The sequence below is a fragment of the Syngnathoides biaculeatus genome, chromosome 9 (assembly GCF_019802595.1).
Source record: "Syngnathoides biaculeatus isolate LvHL_M chromosome 9, ASM1980259v1, whole genome shotgun sequence".
NCBI lineage: Eukaryota > Metazoa > Chordata > Actinopteri > Syngnathiformes > Syngnathidae > Syngnathoides > Syngnathoides biaculeatus.
The window spans coordinates 23,537,339-23,558,344 of record NC_084648.1 but is presented as its reverse complement, the minus strand read 5'-3'; the positions used below and the strand labels follow the sequence as shown (position 1 = coordinate 23,558,344).

Genomic DNA, 21,006 nt, shown 5'->3' with positions numbered 1-21,006 from the left:
CAGCACTTCATGCCCTCTCCGGGTTGGGATGAGATCCTGTCCCAAGTGAAGGAGTTCAAGTTTCTTGAGGTCTTGTTCACGAGGGAGGGGAGAATGGAGCGGGAGATTGACAGACGGATCGGTGCAGCGTCTGCAGTGATGCGGAATGTGTATCGGTCTGTCGTGGTAAAAAGAGAGGTAAGTCGAAAGCCAAAGCTCTCAATTTACCAGTCGCGCTACGTTCCTACCCTCACCCATGGGCACGAGCTGTGGGTTGTGACCGAAAGAACAAGATTCCGGATACAAGCAGCCAAAATGTGTATCCACTGCAGGGAGTCCGGGCTCTTCCTTAGAGATGGGGTGAGAAGCTTGGTCATCTGGGAGGGGATCAGTGTTGAGTCGCTGCTCCTACGCATTGAGAGGAGTCAGATGAGGTGGTTGAGGCATCTGATCCGGAAGCCTCCTGGGCGCCTCCCTGGTGAGGTGTTCCGGGCATGTCCCACTGGAAAGAGACCCCGGGGACGACCCAGGACACGCTGGAGAGACTATGTCTCTCAGCTGGCCTGGGAACTCCTCGGGATTCCTCCGGAAGAGCTGGAAGAAGTGGCCGGGGGAGTCTGTGTATCCCTGCTCAAGCTACTTCCCCTGCGATCCCACCCGGAGAAGCAGTAGAGAATGGATGGATGGTTCAGGCGGCACGGTGAAGCTGTACTCGAAGTTCTGAGGACTGGGGTTCAAATCCCAGCCTGGCCTGTGTGGGGTTTGCATGTTCTCCCCTGTGTGTGTGTGTGAAGAAAACAAGTATTTGAACACCCTGCTATATTGCAAGTTCTCCAACTTAGAAATCATGGAGGGGTCTGAAATTTTCATCGTAGGTGCATGTCCACTGTGAGAGATAATCTAAAAAGAAAAATCCCTAAATCACAATGTATGATTTTTTTTAATAATTTACTTGTGCGATACAGCTGTTAATAAGTATTTGAACACCTGTCCATCAGCTCGAATTCTGACCCTGTTTGTACGCCTTTAAAAGTCCACCTCCACTCCATGTATTATCCTGAATCAGATGGACCTGTGTGAGGTCGTTAGCTGCATAAAGACACCTGTCCACCCTATACCAAATAATAACAGTGGTTTTCTCAAGTGTTCAAATACTTATTTGCAGCTGTATCACACAAATAAATCGTGAAAAAAATAATATATTGTGATTTCTGGATTTTCTTTTTAGATTATCTCTCTCACAGTGGACATGCACCTAGGATGAAAATTTCAGACCCAATCACTCACATTTGAAAAATGTATACGTGTGGTCAGTCACGCTCGCAGATAAAGTTGCGGGTGTGATTCGGGATGGAATCTCAAGACCTTAAAATAACTGACTGGATTAATACAGCATAACTGTAAATTAAAATAAAATCAACAAATGCATAACTACAATAGAAAACTAAAATTTCAAACTCAAAAATGATAATTTCACATTTCAACTAAAATTATTAGTACATGATATAAAACGGTATTCAAAATTTCAGAAGAATCAATAAAAATTCTTGGCCGCAGTGTTTTGAAAATGCTGCAAGTTTAGTTCAACATAATAGGCGTTAGTGGCAATACATTGTTACGAACATTCCTGTCGACAATCATAATGTATTGTTGTGGGTGGGGCGGGGGGGAGCACGCATCGCGGGACTACCATAAATAGGAGACCGGCTTGCGAGAATGCTCTTTTATGTGCATGCTCTCAACATATTGGCCACACCTGAATCAAGCGATGAGGTGGATGATAGTCTAACGTCTTTTTTTTTTTTGGCTGCTGTGTCGCCTCGCCAGCGAAGGCTGCCGCGTCGGCTCGCGGACGGCAGCGGCTATGAACAACACTCCCGACAATAGCGCACTCAGCCACATGCGACGACAACGCCGTAAAGCGATAAGCCGAAAATGAGCCACCCCGGCCAAGGCGCTGCGTCCGCCGGTCACGGCTTTGGCGAAGGCTGCGTGTTGGGCTCCTGGACAGCAGCGGCTCTGAACAACACTGCCGATAATGCCGCACTCAGCCGTGTGTGATGGCAATGCTCTAAAGCACCCCGGCTCGACGGTGTTGTTCATTGCGGATGGCAGCGGCTATGAACAACGCTGGAAAACGGCCCAGCTCGGCACCATGATAAGCCGCTTCGGCCGGGGTGATCATTTTCCCCGTCAGGCCGCGATGGCACAATCCGCCATGGAAGTGGATCGGACGGGGAGGCGGTTTGGCCGTGATCGCATATCATCTGAATATGGCTCGAAACAATAGGGTAACATTGGCCAGTAACTTCACCCGGTTGTCTGATGTTCTCTTCTTCGAAAAGACCTTCCGTGTCAGAAGGGGCGTGTTCGTCTCACATAGAGGGTCCACCGCGTGTTTTCAATGGCGAATGTCCGGGGTGACGTCACGGACAGGGGATGCAGCCAACATGGCGACCACTTGGATGTCGTCGAATAACACTTTCGCAACTTTGCGCATGGATGACGCACTCACCGCTCATATTTATTTTTTCGTATAGACATTGAATAATATATATAATAATAGTTTTATATGTATTTTAATAGACAATATCTATTTTAGAATGTTTATAGGGATGACACTTGACTTTTAAAGACTCTACAAGCCTCTCTTTCGCTCTGTGTGTGTATATGCGTGTGTGTGTCTTCCCCGCATTTCCCGATCATGGTCAGGCGACTGTTTGAGGAAAGATTTACAAAGTTTATATAAGTAAAGATTTAAGTAAATACATGTCCTGTTGTAATCTTAGTCTCAAATATGTAACGTATAAATACTGTTTACATATTTTAATCAATCTGGTACCAGCTACACGTACATGAAAATTACTAGGGTGTGTGTGTGGGGTGGGCAGTGGATTTGCGGTGGGGTGGTCCCCATTAACTGGAAAAAACGAGGGATTACTGTATGATTTTGAAAACAAAAACAACAACCTCCCTCCCCCCAAAAAAACAGGGTGCGTATAATAGCCCCGTTAATTTTAGTAAGAAAAACACATTTCCGTGACTTGAAAGCAGACACCCAATGGGTTTCATCGTCATGGTCTGTAAACCCATCACAGATGGTGAAGAGTGGCGACCCTACGTCTGACTGAGCGTTGGGTGTCTGCGAGCATGTGTGTGGGCGCGTTTGTGTGTGTGTGTGTGTGGTGTGTGTGTGTGTGCATGCAGACACATGAGTGCCTTTAAAATGTGGGCAATGCCATACACGTAGATAAGTTTTCCAAAGCCGAACGGAACCACCATACAATACAAGTGCATCTCAGTGTCTTCAGAGTTCCTTGATTGGTCCATTTACAGTCATTCTTTATCCCTCAAGTAGTCTTTCCTGTTAATGCCAATGGAGAGAGGCTTATTATGTTGTATGCACCAGAGAGATCTGTGAGCTGAAATAACAGGTGTGCATTTTGGATTCCCTCAATAGCAGACAGCAAAAGGTTTTTTTCTGAGATATGAAGAATGTGTATTAATTTGTGGCTTTAACATTATTACGACTGTAGAAAGACTAATGGTTTAATGATTAGTTAGGATTGTTCATATACGCGCTTGTACAGAGTTTGAAGGGCAACACATGGAAAAAAATAAGGTTTTCATTACGTTGTTTGTCTTTCCCATTATGCACTTTTGTCTTTACTAAAAAAAGAAGTTAATTTCAATGGGATACCACCTGTCAATGATGATTGCCTTTATTATTATTTATTATGAATGCCTCAAACTTTTAATTGTCGACAACGTTTTGAAAAAAGCACTTTGCGTAACTGTTTCAGCATGAGTGACATTTACCATATCAAATTAAGGCAGTGTAAAAAATATCTAAATTACCTTTTTTTAACATCTTTTCCCATCATTGATCAAATTTTATGAAAATGACCCATATACTGCATGGATAAGAATACAACCCTGTGACGTTGTCTTGGTAGAAAATTGGTAAGGTATGGGAAGTGCTCAGGTAGTGGCAGTTGTTGGGAGGTTGGGGTGACACTGGCCTCGCAGCCATCCAAACGTAAAAAAATATGGCTTTGAATCCTCCTTCCACAGTAATCAACATTAAATTTATTTAACGGCATTCAGCATATTCAGGTCATGATCAGAAAACACCCTCACAGCAATTCCCTTCCATAAGGGAGGCAGACTGTGTGCATTTACCTCGAGAGCAGTCAGGCCCCACAAACCCTGGAAAACAATGGCATATCCCTGAGAGACAATCTCCGTTTCCATGACAATTCTGGGGACACTCCATAATTGAATCTGATGAAGACAGAAGCAAAGAGGTAGTGCAAGTTAATTCTGTGGGCAGGATATTGAACTATGTATATATCGTGTGAACTAAAACATACATAGAAAGACCTGTCTGCTGCGGCTGCTATAGTTACATCCAGTCAGTCCAATCAACAGATTCTAACATCCAATTATGCTGCTTCCTTGCTCATTCTCTCCATGACACACCAATTTTGTCTCTGCTTAGCGTCATATAAACAGTACAACACTGTAGTGTGTGCATGTGTGTGTTATTGATAGTGACTCAGACGTATTTTACAGTTCCTTGGGGTGGTTGGCGCAGCTCTGTTGTAGGATCTTTTTCGGCTGAAGCACCTTGGTGCAGGTGTCTTTTTTTGCGAGTGAAAAACATACCTTTGGGTCGTTGTTGGTGCTCTTTTTTCTTCTGGGTGTGAATATTCTTGTAAATAGACATGCCATCTTCGATAATGTTTCAGAACTACAGCCGCGACGCTTTATGCAAGTTTGCCGAAATGGTGCAGGGCCCACCAACCGCGCCCGGTAGTTAGGGTAGGCGATTGAAGCGGCGTGTCGCTTTCACGGCGGCCCCCAAACCCTACTCCTGGACGAGCACACCTAAGCTCAGTGCAGTTGTCCTGTACAGTACAGAATGCATTCAGCTTGCCTAATTTAGATGTGTGTTTGATGCTAGCAGTGTTACTCCCTTGTGCTGAAGAGGAATAATCAGACAAAAGTGTTGAGAAAGAGATTGCTTGACAACCATGGCCAATTAACTTTAGCGAACTGCACTGAGATCAGGTACACTCGTCCAGCAGCAGGGTTCGGGGATTGTTCCCCCTTAAATACTGTGACCAATCCCGTGGTAAAACCTGGCCACAACAAGTCACACCTTTTGCGCCGAAATACTACGTAGCCTGCTGGCCACCCTTGTGGAGGTGGTCCTGGTACTCGGGGCGGCTGACAATGATCTACAGTCCCTTAGTCAAGTGAGATGCAGAACACGATACGGGGTTTCCCTTAAAGAATCTAGTTACAGAACACAATGCGCATTCATCTGCTGTATAAAAAAAGCTTGCTACACTGTAAAAACTTACACACACGCAAACACACACATGCACACACAAATGTTATCGCAAGGCTGCACAAAGTGAAACGAATTGTAGCAAGGGAACACTCCGTGTATGTATGTATATATACACACACACTGTATTTATCCATATAGAGTTATTTAATTCACATCATGCATAATTACTATAGTTGCTTTACCATGCACTTAATAACCAATGTCTTTTCATGTGGACATATCATTTTTAAAATAACTTTTGCCCTATCTTACTGATTTCTAAATAGTCTTTATGTGTAGAGCTTACCTCTAGCAAAGACTTACCAATGCTAAAAGTATTGTAAGACACTTGTTCTGTATTGTGGCCATCGTTGTAAAATGCCAGATGCCAAATGCCCGTGTCCAGGTAATGGATGAAGCCAGCCTCATTAATGCTCACTGATCGTCTGGGACGGACCTCTCCTCTGGGGTCACTTTCCAGACCACCAAGGGAGTGTACACGTGTCATGCCTGTGTCACTCAGAGATCGCTTGTCTTTGGGAATTAGTCGACTTCCATCAAGCAGCTCCACAAAGTCATACTAGAAGATAAATGTGCATCATCAATTCCAAATATCATCCATCCACCCATTTTCTGAGCCATTTATCCTCACAAGGGTCGCAGGAGTACTGGGGCCATTCCAGCTATCTAGGTGGTGAACACCCAAATATCCATCACATTATTTTTCATTACACATTGTTTTGACAAAAGCAAAGCACAGCAAATTTATTTGTATAGCGCATTTCATACAAAAGGTAACTCAATGTGCTTTACATGATTAAAGCCGTTTGAGAACAAAGAGATAAAACATTTAAAACAGGATAAAAACAATAAAAATGACAAACAAAATATTAAAAAAAAGACTATTAAAACCGCAAACAGTGCAAATAATATGATCATATATGGATATATTCTAAAAAGCATGACAAAAAATAGGTGTTTTCAACCTAGATCTAAAAACATTCATACTTGGGGCTGACCTCACCCCTGTTGGTAACTTATTCTATTTGTGTGCAGCATAATAGTTAAATGCCGCTTCACCATGTTTCCTTTGGACTCCGCGCACCACTATTTGACCTGAGTCAGTCGATCTCAGAGCTCTACAGGGTTTGTATTCCGTAAGCATTTTTTTCATGTATTCAGGACCTAAATCATTTAGTGATTTATACACCAGTAGAAGAACTTTAAAATCTATTGCAAAGCTGACTGGAAGCCAGTGCAAGGACTTTAGGATTGGAGTTATATGCTCTGACCGATTTGTTTTGGTCAGAACATGAGCTGCAGCATTCTGAATGAGCTGCAGCTGTTTAATACTCTTTTTGGGGAGTCCAGTCAGAAGACCATTACAGTAGTCAAGTCTACTTGAGATAAAGGCATGGATGAGCTTTTCCTGGTCTGCTTGACACATATAAGACTTCACTCTATATATGTTTTTCAGATGGTAGAAGGCAGTTTTTGTAATTGATTGGATATGATTGGTGAAAGTCACGTCAGAATCAATCAGAACACCAAGGTTTCGGACTCGGTCTTTGATTTTTTTAAAGCTAGAGGGTCCAGGTTAAAGGAAATTAAATGTATAAAAGTTAATAAACAAGGCGATGTATTTGCAATACTGCTTAATGTGTGAAAGTCTGTGGATGAAAAGTTGCAGTGTGAGAATGTGGCAAGAAAGTGATTACAGCAGATAGCGTGCTAGAACGGAATGTTCTCGACGGTTGGGTGGTGATGACCACAATCAGCAGGTGTGACGCGACGCGACGCGACGCTTGACCTAGAGGGAGACGGGAGCAACAAAACATCAACAACCGCAGGCGGGAGGAGTCGGGCCAACATCCTGCGGACCAAAGAAGACCAATGAGAGAGCGCCAAGGATAACTGCAGGAGACACATAACCAATAGTGAATTAGTAGATTGTACTGTTAAATTGTCCTGGGCAACTCGGATGTGGAGTTCGTCGGCTGGAGGGAACAGAGACGTACAGGGTTGTATTGAGAGGGACCCGAGACCCAGGTGTTTGTTGAAGGAATAAATCCATTCGCGTGTGAAAACGCCGGCTTCCTGGTCCTTTCTTTGCAGAACGAGCGCGCAAATTGTTGGATGAGTGGTGGTCGGGTAAGGTCACAATTTGGAGTCAGATGATTAACGGACTTTTGTATTGATCTAAAAATAATATCCAACAATTCTTGGTGACCCCGACGTGATGCAAGAAAAGTAAAGAAGTCTGGGACTTCGCGAAAACCACATAGTCTGGGACTCAGGGTGGATTGTGAAATGGTGAGTGAAACTAAGTGTGACAGTGGTCTCGGGTGTGAGAAGCCATATGAAGGGAACGATGTGTGGTCGGAGATAAACGGTCATTATGTGAAATTGGAGACTCAGTTAATGAGTGGAATTGAAGGAAAGGAAATTAAGAAGGAAAGGGAGCACAGCCAGAAGGTGTTTTTGAAGTTAAAGAAAGATGAGCTGTTTCAAGGAGAGCCCGGAACGTCGGATATGTCAAAGTTGGCGAGGCAGTTACAGAAAAAGGAAAGTAGAATGAACTTTTGTATTGATCTAAAAATAATATATCCAACAAGGTGTTTACTAACGGCAATTCTCTTTTTATTGGCAAAAACAATTGTCTCATTTTTGTTGTGATTTAGTTGAAGAAAATTTTGGCTCATCTAGTTATTTATCTGATTTAGACAGCGGCACAATACCTCAATTGAACTGTAGTCATCTGGAGACACTGCTAAATATAACTGTGTGTCATCTGCATAGCTATGGTAGTCAATATTAAAGTTTTGAAGAATTTGACCTAAGGGTAGCAAGCTTAGGGATGTTTAGTTTTGAACAAGTCAGATGGTATTGAGTCGAGACAGCTCCTTAATGGTTTCAACTGCTGAACAGTTTTCTCTACAGTTTTTTGATCAACTGGATCAAATTCTGACAAGTTAGTTGCAGCATTCTGAATGAGCTGCAGCTGATTAAATACTCTTTTTTTGGGAGTCCTGTCAGAGGACCATTACAGTAGTCAAGTCTACTTGAGATAAAAGCACGGATGAACTTTTCCTGGTTTGCTTGACACATACAAGATTTCACTCTAGATATGTTCTTCAGATGGTAGAAGGCAGTTTTTGTGATTGATTTGATATGATAGTTGGAAGTCAGGTCGGAATCAATCAGAACACCAAGGTTTCGGACTTGGTCTTTGGTTTTTAAAGACAGAGAGTCCAGGTGTTTACTAACAGCAATTATCTTTTCTTTTTTGCCAAAAACAATTGTCTCAGTTTTGTTGTGATTTAGTTGAAGAAAATTTTGGCTCATCCAGTTATTTATCTGATTTAGACAGTGGCACAATACCTCAATTGAACTGTAGTCATCTGGAGACAGTGCTAAATATAACTGTGTGTCATCTGCATAGCTATGGTAGTCAATATTAAAGTTTTGAAGAATTTGACCTAAGGGTAGCATATACAGGCTGAACAGGAGCGGTCCAAGAACTGACCCTTGAGGGACCCCATAGGTCATTGCCATTCGCTGAGACCGAGCACTTCCAATGGTCACAAAGTAGCTCCTTTCCTCTAGGTAGTACCTAAACTATTTAAGAACTGTTCCATTTAGTACTACCCACGTTTCCAACCTGTTTAGCAGGATATTGTGATGTACTGTATAAAAAGCCGGGCTGAGATCCAACAATACCAAAATTGACACCTTTCCTGAGTCAGTATTCAACGTTATATCATTTAGCACTTTGATAAGAGCAGATTCTGTACTGTCATGAGTTCCGAAAAGTGTCACCAATATTAACTTTTATCTGACTTTATTTTTTTTCCAGCAAAACAGGAACTGATGATTACGATGGCTTAGTCTAGTTTTTGCAGTTGTTTCCTCAGAGCAGGGGCCGAATGTCATATATTGCAGATGGTAAGTCTAATGAATTTTTTTGCATTTGACATGTGCATGCAAAGAAATAATTTAAACATATTTACTACATGACATTTCCATCAATCATACGGATTTGACTTGCTTCACTTTTGAAGGCATAGAGCATTTATTTCCAAAGATTAGAGAGTAATGAGCATTCCTTAGTTGAGCAGGAAAACCTCCTAAATTTGACCAAAGTTTTTTTTTTAAATATATCTTAATGACATTATTAATCCATCTGTTATTGATTTCTGCTCTACATCAATGACATTTGAATCTTACACAAAGTTATTAACATAGCTTTAGCATTATAGACAGTAGACATTGGGTTGTACAGTATATAAACAAATGTTTTTTTCTTCCTCAATAAGGGTAGGGTAAGTCACCTTAATCAAACCTTGATTAGGGTTATGACAAGGATTGTTATCTGTGTCTATTATCTTAAGACTTAACATTGAGCTGTGATAGGGATAGCAATTGCAAGAATGTGTCTTTTACAGATATGTGGATTAATATCTTTAAATAAGATGTGCTTTACCACAGCATGATGTAAGTGTAGTAATTAACTCGAGGTTTTTAAGAGTCTTATCACCTCATTATGAAGAAAGAATCCAAAAAGTACTTAACCAAGATCAGCTCCCAAAGATACCTAACGGCATCTGGGTTTAATAAATGAGAATGCAAAATTTGTCAATATGTTTTGTTTGCTATGAAGTGAAAAAGTTTTGTTGGCTATAAAGGATCAAATTCTCAGCTAACGGTAATAAACTTGAGCTTTTTTTTTGCTTTGATTTTATGTAGCAAATATCTTGAGCTATGTACCTGTGTGTGTGAGGGTGGTAAGCCTTTGCGTCCATATACTCCAACAAGAGCATCTTTCTGCACTGAAATGTTAAATTTCAGGAACTGTGGTTGGTCAATGTAAAGCTGTGACCTCCAAAACACACCTACAAAGAAAGCAAAACAAGAGAGCAAAAAAGTAAATCTCAGTAGGTTACAGTGGTGTAGTTATGACATTGACAGGCTGTGTTGAGGGTATACAAGTGAGTAATTAACCTGGTGGGACATCTTGAATTGCTTGTCTACCAATATCCACTTCTCCTGTGTCTATCATGTTGTTTTCTTGGAGAATTTTACCTGCAGAGAGCGAAACGAACAGTATTACCCCTACAACACACCCGATTTGTACTGACATAACAGGGTAAGTTTTGAATTGAGCAGTATTTTGTATCTTCAATATCTTGATCGTGATATCCTCTCAATAAGAACTCATGAGAAATTAAATCACACTTTAGTGCGTGATCCCTGCACCCTGTTTTGGTGCACTTGTGAAAGGACTGGACTAAACAATAAAGAGTATATAGTAAATACAGTGTAAATTCCATTTGATGACAGTTGACTGAATGGGGAACCAGTTGTTACAGTTATTCAATCATGTACTGTAGATAATAAGTTTGGGTCTCATGTACAGTGTCGAATGGGTATGGGACAATAATAAACAAGCACTCATGCCAGTTTTGAGCGTACCACTACCTCTTGGTAGAACACCAACAATGAGTTTAATACTTGCAGAATCTTGGCCATGACATGAATTTAACCTGTAACATGTCTTATTACTCTGTGCCATTACTTGGCTTAATATATGGTAATCAATGGTCTTATAAAAATCCTGAAACAACAAACCAAGAGGCATTTTAAATACACTGATAAATCTGGCAGCCAGGGTTGATTTCACTTTTATAACATCAAATAAACATCTGTTTTCTAAAATATTTATAATCTCAGTATTGCGAAGCACCCTCCTATTGCAGGTATTTAGGTATTATTTTCTTCAAACTAGCTGGATGTGTTTGTCAAAAGGAGCAATTGCTGTGACAATTACAAAAACCAAAGTACACACTAAACCATTTGTTCAGATTTCTGTTTGAATTTCATTAAGCAGCGAAACAAAGCATTTTGCATTTTTTTTTTATTTTTTAAGAAGGGATTCACCATTGTCAGTAGATACCATCAACGTGTTAGGAATCATATCTCTTCCCACGCCTCCATTTTCAAATGCTCCATATCCCTCACTCTCCTGCAGCTGCCAGTTCAGACCAAACAGGTGCATTGCTGCAGCAAAAGATGGACAGAAACAAAGTGACAGCAAATAACAGGAGTGAGTAAACTAGGGTTGAATAGCAAACAAAACGGGAGGGTTATGGAAAAGGATAAAATAATCATGTATCAGGAAATTAGACAAAGTGTATTCACTTTGGTCACCAGAAGAAAGAACATAATTTTTATAAAGAGTGTATAAATACTGTGTAGTGTATAAATACTGTACGTACACTATTCCAATCTCAAGGTACTAGGGATTGGGCATAATAACTGATTATTGGTTTCTTGACAATAAATCTCTCAAAAGTGTGGATTATCTTTTTGAAATGAATTGAGGTAAATCAGGAAACATAGAGCAAGAGATGTCATGGGTGTGTTCAGGCCACTTCCCTGTGCGCAACTGCCTCCGGCAGCAACTCCTCACATGAGCCTCATTCTCGCTAATTAGGCCATGCACATAAGCCTTGTGTGTTGCATAGCCAGTTGCCTGTTCATTGTGTTTGAGACTGCATCATTGAGTGTGAGTACACTTGTTTCATGATTTTTCGACTTTGCCTTTTTGCCATGTTTTTGTGCTTCTGCCTTTTTGGGCTTAACTGTGTAGACCTTTGCCTAGAATTAAACCCCCCTCGAAAACCATGTCCACGCCTCGGAGTCCTGCATTTGGATCCTACCCCATGTCCCCTGCTTGTGACAGAACAGACTGGCCAGACATGGACCCAGTGAAATTTTTACCGGAAAATAAAGCTGTTCCAGAGTCTTGGTGACTACTTTTGCTGCCTTTCGGCGAAGACGCATGCCTTTTTAATGGTGATTGAGGATGTTTCGATCTGGCTCAGAAGAGGAGATTGGTCACCCCGCAGCTAATGCTCTTGGCACCTAGCCAGGTGCGCCGCATCTTGTGTTTCTTTTGGGGACACCCGACCCCTAACGTTCACCTCTTGCTGCTGTTTTGTTGGCACCCGGTCCGCAACGACTAACCTTCACTCATGCTCTTCAGCGGTGGTGTTCAACCCATGGGGATATGTTATGTTCACTATCCTTGCCAACCAACACCCCAACCGCAGAACTGTTCAAGTCACTGGATGCTTATATATCAGGTAAACTGAAATGGTCCTTTTGTGTCGCCATATGCACAGATGGAGCTGTTGCCATGACCGGAATGGCTGTCTGGTATAACTGCTCTGTCATATGCACGCAGCAAGGGACTGGACCAAAATGTAGGACTCCGAGGCAAGGGCATGATGTTGAGAGTGGTTTTATTCCAAACTGAGGTCATACACGGTGAATCAGTCTGAGAAGGCAGAGGCACAAAAACATGAAAAGTGAGGTCCGATAACTGCAAGGCAAAACCTGGGAACATGAACAAAAACGTAAAAAGACTATGATGGCACAGAACGCTGTAACACTTAAATGCCTGCTCTAATTAGCATCTAACGTGGCGCAGCCCCGCACCTGCTGCCAGGGGCAGCACCACCCAGGACACTGGCTTGGCCATGCCCCTGAAATGCTCGGATTAAGTAGGTTGCACCTGAGTATGAAACTACAGATTGTATCATTCACAGAAACATGCAAGGCGAAAAATGCCACCGGAATTGAAAAGTGTTTTGAATGGTGTCTTTAAAGTTATTAACCACATTAAAGCACATACACTGAACTCACACCTTTTTGAGGAGCTTCGTGAAGAGATGGAGGCGGAGCACACACAGCTTCTCTTATACAAGGAAATAAGATAGTTATTCAGAGAGAAATCGCTCGCAAGAGTGTTTGAATTATGAGAGCCGCTGTAAAGATTTCTCTCTGAAAAGAACTCGCCATTGGCACCACATTTCAGTGACGAGGAATGAGTTACAATACTGGCTTACTTGTGCAACATATTCAACCTCCCCAATGAATTCAATCTGTCACTTCAGGGGAAAATGACAATGGTCTTCAAGTTGGCAGATAAAATGACTGGATTTGTGAGGACGGTGCGTGAACAAACCCTAACCCCATTTGACATTTTTCAAACAATATTTTATCCAATATCTATTATGTACAGAAGGTTCCACTTTACATTTTTCCTGATCTTTGAAAAGTAAGTTTATTTGTTGTATTGCAACTGTTTTCTTTTAAATCTTTCTAGTTTACTGTAAATTTTTAGGTCCATACACGCATCACAACACACTGCCCCGAACAGGCAAGGAAATGTGCAGTCTGTTTCTGGCAGGGATGATTTTAGTGTAACACCTGTAAAATTTGCTGCTAATGTTAAATTGACTGTATCATGTTTTGACTGCGGTAAAATACATTTTTGTGGTATATTGTACAGACACGGTTTGGTAGTTAAAGTGGTGTCGATTTTAGTCCTGTGTAGTTAAATTGTTACTTGTTGTTTTAAGTCATTAAATTACTGCTGCTATTGGTGACAATCTGGAACACTCACTCAGAATAGTCATTGGCTACATCAAAAGTGATGTAGGCTATTAATCCCACCTACAGTCCTACAATTTTACGATTGTCAGTCCCTTCACATTGCATGTGGGCAAAGATGTCATGTTATATTAAATAGTAACCATAAGCGAATTGCTTGAAAATTCAACTAATTATGGAAACTTTTGAAAAAGGTCGCTCAAAGAAAAAAACATGAGGAGTACCGAAGTTTTCAAGAATGGACAGCCTTTGTGGAGAGGGAGGGTTCTGCTGTTATCAGATGGGAAGCATGCCAAAGGATTCATACACAACGTTGCCAATCAACATTTTGCCCACTTCGCATGAATCAAACGAATAAAAGACATGCTTTTGTCTGCAAGAACTGTTCAACATTGTACCATCATGATGGCAAATCAAATTGAATTACGTTCATGATTAACGGATGGAAGTCTCAATGCCTGCATGCATATGAAAACACAAGAAGTCGGATTAATGGTAAGTACTTTTGTCATTATTGGTTAGCAACATCATAATGTTATTTAAAAGAATTCAGAGACTTATTGTACTCTAAAAGTGTTGGTCTGAAATAAACACACAAATACACCTGTACATATGTCATACGGCTCAGGGCGAATAAAGGTCCATCATTTCAAATAATAAGTGATCAAGACAAAGGATATAGTTTTACAAATTCTTAATATTGAAGTGTGTCTTATGGCCATATTTAGTCATGACTGCATAATTTCCTCCATGAGGCTCTGCTCTGTAGCCAGATGTGTCCTTGAGTGATATCACGCATCTTTGCACGTAGGCTAACCTTGCTGAATTGTACACTAGAAACTTTGTAATAATCCATTGCCAGCTAAAACCGGTTGAGACAGAAACCCTTTGTTTAAGTGGAAACCCCCATGTCATGCCAGAGGTTTGATACCGCTCATGGTCCGCCCTTCTGACAAGATAAGGGATGTGTGCTTTCTCTGCACCTTCGTACTTGTGATCTGCTCTCTACAGCCATTGTCTGTAACTCATAAGTGCCCGGAATATTCTGTAAGTAAATTCTTCGAAGAAACATTTCAGTTCTTTCAGTTCATTGTCTTCAGCCTTTATTTGGATAACCAACATTCTCACTGCCTGAAATTAAATGAACACACGGAGGAAGAAAAGCATCCTCCAACAATTGGTGACCCTGACGTGATTTCGGACTGAGGTATTGGTTTACAGACAGAAGATTGGCCGCCCAACAATTGATAAGGTAAGAGGACATTTATCCTCCAAAAGTGATCATCCAGTATGTAGATGACCTCTTGCTGGGTGGCTCCATCTGAAACTTCTTGTCTCGAGGCCACTCGTTCATTGCTTTCTCATTTGGCCTCTGTTGGACTGAAGTGTTCCAAGTCCAAACCCCAGATTGCCTGACCATAGGTTTCCTTTCCCAGACATCTGATCTCACGCCATGGCACATAACTGTCTCCTTCTCACAAAGACGATATCCTCCATCACCCAAAACCAACAAATGTCAAAACCATGCTGGCCTTTCTTGGTCTTTGCAACTACTCCAGGCATCATGTTCCAAACTTTGCTGAAATCAATCACCTACTCCGACAGTAACATGGCTAAAGGTCTGCTCGGAAAAGAACCACATTGTTGTGTACAAAAACTACGGAAGAAAACTCACTCCGCACTGAACTTTAAAAGTCACCTCTTGACAACCCAGACTTGATTCTTTTTACAGATGGATGTTACTTCAAAGGCAATGATCGTTTACAATCTGTATTTGCAGTAACCCAACCCACAGAAACAGGTTTTGAAGAACTTCAAGCAGAAAGAATTCCAGGCTCCCGGTCAGTACAAAGAGCAGAAATGTTGGCATTAACAGCAGCTCAAGTTGGCAAAAAAAAATCAGTCAGTTAACATTTATACAGATTCGGCGTATGCACAAATGACAGTTCATGTTGCATTAAAAGAATGGCAGTGAAACGATTTCTAAACTGCAACTGGTACACCCATTAAACATCACGACGACATTCTCGAATTGCGAGGTGCTGTAATGCTCCCAACAGCGGTGGCAGTAATAAAATGAAAGGTCACTCTCGAACTAATAATTTTGTATTAGCAGGAAACGAATCAGCAGATTGAGCAGCAAAAAAGGTTGTGGGGAACTGAGCACTGAGAACACTCTAACTAACTGTAAATGAGTCTGAACATGACAATCAACAGGAGGTGACAGTAGAAACAGTTAAGTTGTGATGGGATTAAGCAAGTCCAGAAGAAAAGAGTGTGTGGAAGTCGAAAGGGGGTGTCAAAGATGACGATGGCGTATGGTGAAAAGAGGGTAAGTGCATTCCATCTCACACACAATTGAAAAATCAAATTTCTGAAGCCCATAGAACATGCCATCTAGGTGTAGAAGAAACACTGGGATGACTCCACTCCTGGTGGCATCCTTTCATGATACAATTTGTTAAAGGTGAACTGCAGGACTGCAGCGTTTGCAGCAGGTATAATGGTATGCCTACAACGAAACCATAACAGGGGGTACACGATCTGGACGTGGACGCCCCTTGGTCAGGTGATTTCGATGGATTTTACTGACATGATTAAAAATGTGTCAGGTTACCGGTATTTACTAGTCATAGTCGTTTCCTTTTTGGGATGGCCAGAGCCATATCCCTGCACATCTGAAACAGCAAGAATAGTGGTAAAACATTTGGTTAATCACTACATTCCTAACCAGATGCTCCCCTTTTAATCTGTGTGGTTAAAAGTACTTAAACGAAAATGGTCAGAACATAGGTGTACAGGTTCCTTCCAGGTCACGGAGCAGACGGCCACAGCAGTACGTCTTGCGGGAAAGGGGGACATGTGATTCCACATCTCGCCTACACAACCTGCCAGATCCGCCTCAGGCTCAGCAATCCCTCCACCTGACAACAACCGGAAAACCACGACTTCTCCAGTGCCGGCTGGCATGCGTTGATGGCATCATTCATCAAGGATGCTGACTGCATCCTAGCTTGACTCATCCCAGATGAATTTGATACCGCTCATGGTCCGTCCTTCTGACAAGATAAAGGATCAGTGCTTTCTCGGTACCTTCGCACTTGTGATCTGGTCTCTACAGCCATTGTCTGTAACTCATAAGTGCCCGGAATATTCTGTAAGTAAATTCTTCGAAGAAACTGTTCATCGTCTCCAGCCTTTATTTGGATAACCAACATTCTCACTACCCGAAATTAAACGAACACGCGGAGGGAAAAAAGCGTTCTCCAACAATCTAAAACACATGCAAAGCACAATGGGTAAAAAAGTAAAAACAAAGAACGAATTACTTTCCTTTTAAGAGAGGTTTCATGAGTTGTATGTAACAAGGCTTAAAGGTCTATTAACACGTAAAGCATAATTTTGAGTATGTTTTTAATGAAAAAAAAAAAAAAGTCAGCCGGAATGGACCCATCACTTTTTTCACCACATATCAGGATGTTGTCGTATATGGATTTTTGCATCTCCCGCCATGAAAATCCTTGAGGCATTTGTATTGGAGAAGCACCAGGAAGTTCCGTTTTTTGCAGACACGTACACTGGAGGTTTCATGTGTTTATACCTGTTTTACCAGCTGGAAAGTAGCTGTTTTTTTCTACATTTTAGCCAAAATGCCGACTTGTATTGCTGGATTTTGCCCGAACACTTGAAAGGATGGATTCACTTTTCACACTTTTCCAAAACACCCGGTTCCTCGTGAAAAATGGATTGCACAGATGCAAAGGATGAAACTTTGTGGGTTCTAAATGACAGGTAGGTGTGTATAGAGCGGTTAAAAAAAATAGTAGTTGTGAGGGACTAATTTGTCTCAAAGTTTCTAGTATATGTTACGTGTGAATTTAGGATAAATCCCCTTGGTCAAACCAGCAAAATACAACAAAGCACTTGTATTGCGTTTAAGACAATTTAATCACACAAAATGCAAAACCTCACAAAACAATAAGAAAATAGAAGTACAAAGAGAGTTTAGTCGCGTGTAACACGAGCTAACTAGTTAACTAGACATATAGTCACCAAACTCGAAAAACTTCTCCGAAAGCAGCAATAATAAAAAGCTCAGTCCGTGTCCGACTATGTAATCCTTTTCTCAGAACGCAACAAAAGATCCGCGTCAAAATAAGTTCATAAAGTACGCATGCCAGAGGTCTTAAATGTGTCAATGTGCACGGCCTGGTGTTGTTGTCACTTGCCGGCTGCCGGCGTTAGCCCTGAGACGGGAGTGGATCGAGCGGGGAGGTGGTTTGCATGTTCTTCCCGTGGGTGCACGGGTTTTGTCCAGGCACTCCGGTTTCCTCCCACATCCCCAAAACATGCAATAATTGGGGACTCTACATTGCCCGTAGGTGTGAATGTGAGTGCGGCTCTTGTCTGTCTCTGTCTCTTAGATTTCATTTGAGGGTGCATTGTATGTCTGTGTTTTTCTGACGAGGGAAATACTCTTTTTGAGCAGATATTTGGGAATAATTCAAGTGGAACGAGATAAATAAGAAACAACACACAGAATCAAGGCTTACACATTCATAAATATTCATCCATCCAGCTATTGTCTGAGCTGCTTATCCTCACAAGGGTCATGGAAGTGCTGGAGCGTATTCCATCTCTCATCAGGCAATTTGCAATTAATTCATGTGTTTGGGATGTGGGAGGAAACCGAAGAAATCCCATAGCGGCACGGGAAGTACATGCATACTCCACACAACAGGGGCCACAATTTGAACCCTGGTCCTGAGAACTGTGAGACCAGTGCGCTAACCTGTGTCATGGGCATGTCCTTCCTCGACCTCAAGGTCTTTGCCTCACCCAACATGACGAACATTTCCTGACATTTGGCCGTCAGCTGGAGCAGCAGGACACCTTGCTGCGGCAGGTGATGACTCGGCTTAATTCCCTGTTTGAATATTCCCCCAGTGGGACTGTCACCAGCCCGGCTCTGATAGAAGCCGTGGAATCCTCCTGCCTGTCACGAACGAGACCCGAGGGCGGATCCAAATGCACGACTCCAGAGGCAAGCAGGCAGTACAGAGGAAGCCTTTATTGGTTCCTGGGAATATTTGGTGAGAGGAAACCCTGTTGGCCCCCATATAACACACATGCACGCACACACACACGCGCACGCACACACGCATGCACGCACGCATACACACACACACACACACATGCACACGCATGCACAGAGGAAGCCTTTATTCGTTCCAAGGTCGGTAATCAGTGAGTCAGTCCAAACAAAGCAGAAGTTGCAGTAGCTGCAGGCTTACGAGGTTGGTCGGACAACAGGCGTGGGTCGGTACACGGAAGGTAGACGTCAGGCATACGGTAGTGTGGGAACGAGGAATGAGAGGCAACGATCTGGCGAAGGACTAGTCGTTCCCCGGGTCCTATATGTACTGGGTCTAATCAGTAGTCATGAGGCGCAGGTGTGCGCCTTCTGATTACTTGCCATGCCCAGCCCGGGCTGGAATCCAGGAGCATGACACTGCCCATGTGGAGGAGCCCATTCAGCAGGGCCCCCTCCATCTGTCTCCCAAGGAATCTCTATGCCTCCAAAGAGAGGGGCTTTGCTTCTACAGCAGGCACTCGGCCACACCGTGGCCCACTGCCAGGTCAAACAAGCAGATACCTCAGGCTGAAACCCGACTAATGCGAGTCTCAACCTCATTCAAGACAGCTCTGCCACGCCTCTTGTCGGCATATGTTCAGGAGGGCAGCTATTCCAAGTCATACCTTTTATTGGGTTAGGATGCCAATCTTTTGAACTCACTTCTCGTTAGGAGCATGGGTTTGGGGACTTGGAGGTACAGTGCCCCCGCAATGCATAAGTGTCTGATGGCAATTTTCTTGGCAAGATAACCCAACATACTCAGAATTTCATGTTGACGTTCACAGACTCATACTCGGAGCACAATAGTTTTCAAGTCTTTGACGCAAAAAATCACAATATAATCTTGGGGATTCACGGCTGAGACTGCACAACCCCCATAGCCAATGGTCGACCAGGCAATTGAAGTTGTGGGGAATGAAGTGCATGCTAACGTGCTCTCTGTCACAGAGAATGGGGGGGAAGATTACCTCTCAGGAAAACCCTCTGACTTTACTTGATGATCCAGACTTGTCTTTAGAGCCCTTCAGTTACCATGGCCTGAAGGAAGTAACTTTGTCAATAATGTTTTACGTGATATGCTCAACATTATTGTGTTTGTGTACTTAGATATTCTAATTTTCTCCCTCTGCGAAAAATTCCATGTTAGGCATGTTCGAGCAGTACTGCACGTTTGCTGCTTCATGACCTATATGTCGAGCTGCAAAAGTGTAAGCTCCACCAGTCATCCGTATCATTCCTGGGCTTTGTCTTGGCGGAGGGTCCCTGCAAGGTCAAGGCCGTTCTACATTAGCCCACTCCTACTACTCGCAAGGAAGTGCAGAGGTTCATGGGGTTCGCCAACTTCGACCGAAAAATCTGGAATTTTAGTGCAGTCACAGGTCCATTACATAAACTAAACCGTCCACACAGTTCCCTTCGATTGGAACCTGGCGTGTCGGGCAGCCTTTTGGAAACTCAAGGCTAACTTTACCTTGCTCCATTTCTCCCTTGCTAAATCCCAATCGGTAGTTTGTCGTAAAGGTAAAGGCGTTGGATTCGGGGATAGGGGCTGTCCTCTCGCAGAGAAATCCCAAGGACGGAAGATTGTACCCTTGTGCGTTTTTGTCCATAAAAATTACCTCAGTTGAATAAAATTAGTACATCGGAGAGTGTGAGCTTTTAACAGTCAGAGTGGCATTGTCTGAGTGGAGACACTCGCTAGAAGGTAGCTCAGGTTCTGTTCCTGGTGTTAACCGACCATAAGAACTTGGAATATCTAAAGTCAGCCAAAAGGATAAATGCCAGACAAGCCAGGGGTCACTCTTTACACGGTTCAACTTTGTTATGACCTATTGACCGGGTACCAAGAACGTGAAACCCGATGCGCTATCACAGATTAATGATCAGGAAAAAACGGAATGCGACCCTGCGTCTATCCTACCGGAAGGTTGTTTTTTCCAGGTATTCACATGGGAAATTGAGACTCAGGGTAAGGATGAGCTGAAGGATTCTCACAGCCCTGAAGGGTGCCCGGATGACAAGCTGTATGTCGTTCGCATGGCCCATACCAATCTAACAGTTGCCACCCGGGGACGGCCAAAACGTAGTCAGTGAT

General features: G+C 42.6%; 1 protein-coding gene across 8 annotated transcripts in view; it reads right to left on the bottom strand.

The window, feature by feature from the left end:
- tenm3 (teneurin transmembrane protein 3) overlaps positions 1-21,006 on the bottom strand; it is a 338,666-nt gene that overhangs the window by 181,667 nt on the left and 135,993 nt on the right. For all 8 annotated transcript variants that reach the window (XM_061830594.1, XM_061830598.1, XM_061830595.1 and 5 more), the window contains 5 exons: positions 11,255-11,374; positions 10,319-10,399; positions 10,085-10,209; positions 5,642-5,897; positions 4,162-4,263 (listed from right to left, as the gene is read on the bottom strand). In XM_061830594.1, the coding sequence (XP_061686578.1) occupies positions 4,162-4,263; positions 5,642-5,897; positions 10,085-10,209; positions 10,319-10,399; positions 11,255-11,374 (684 nt within the window). The remainder of the gene's footprint in view (positions 1-4,161; positions 4,264-5,641; positions 5,898-10,084; positions 10,210-10,318; positions 10,400-11,254; positions 11,375-21,006) is intronic.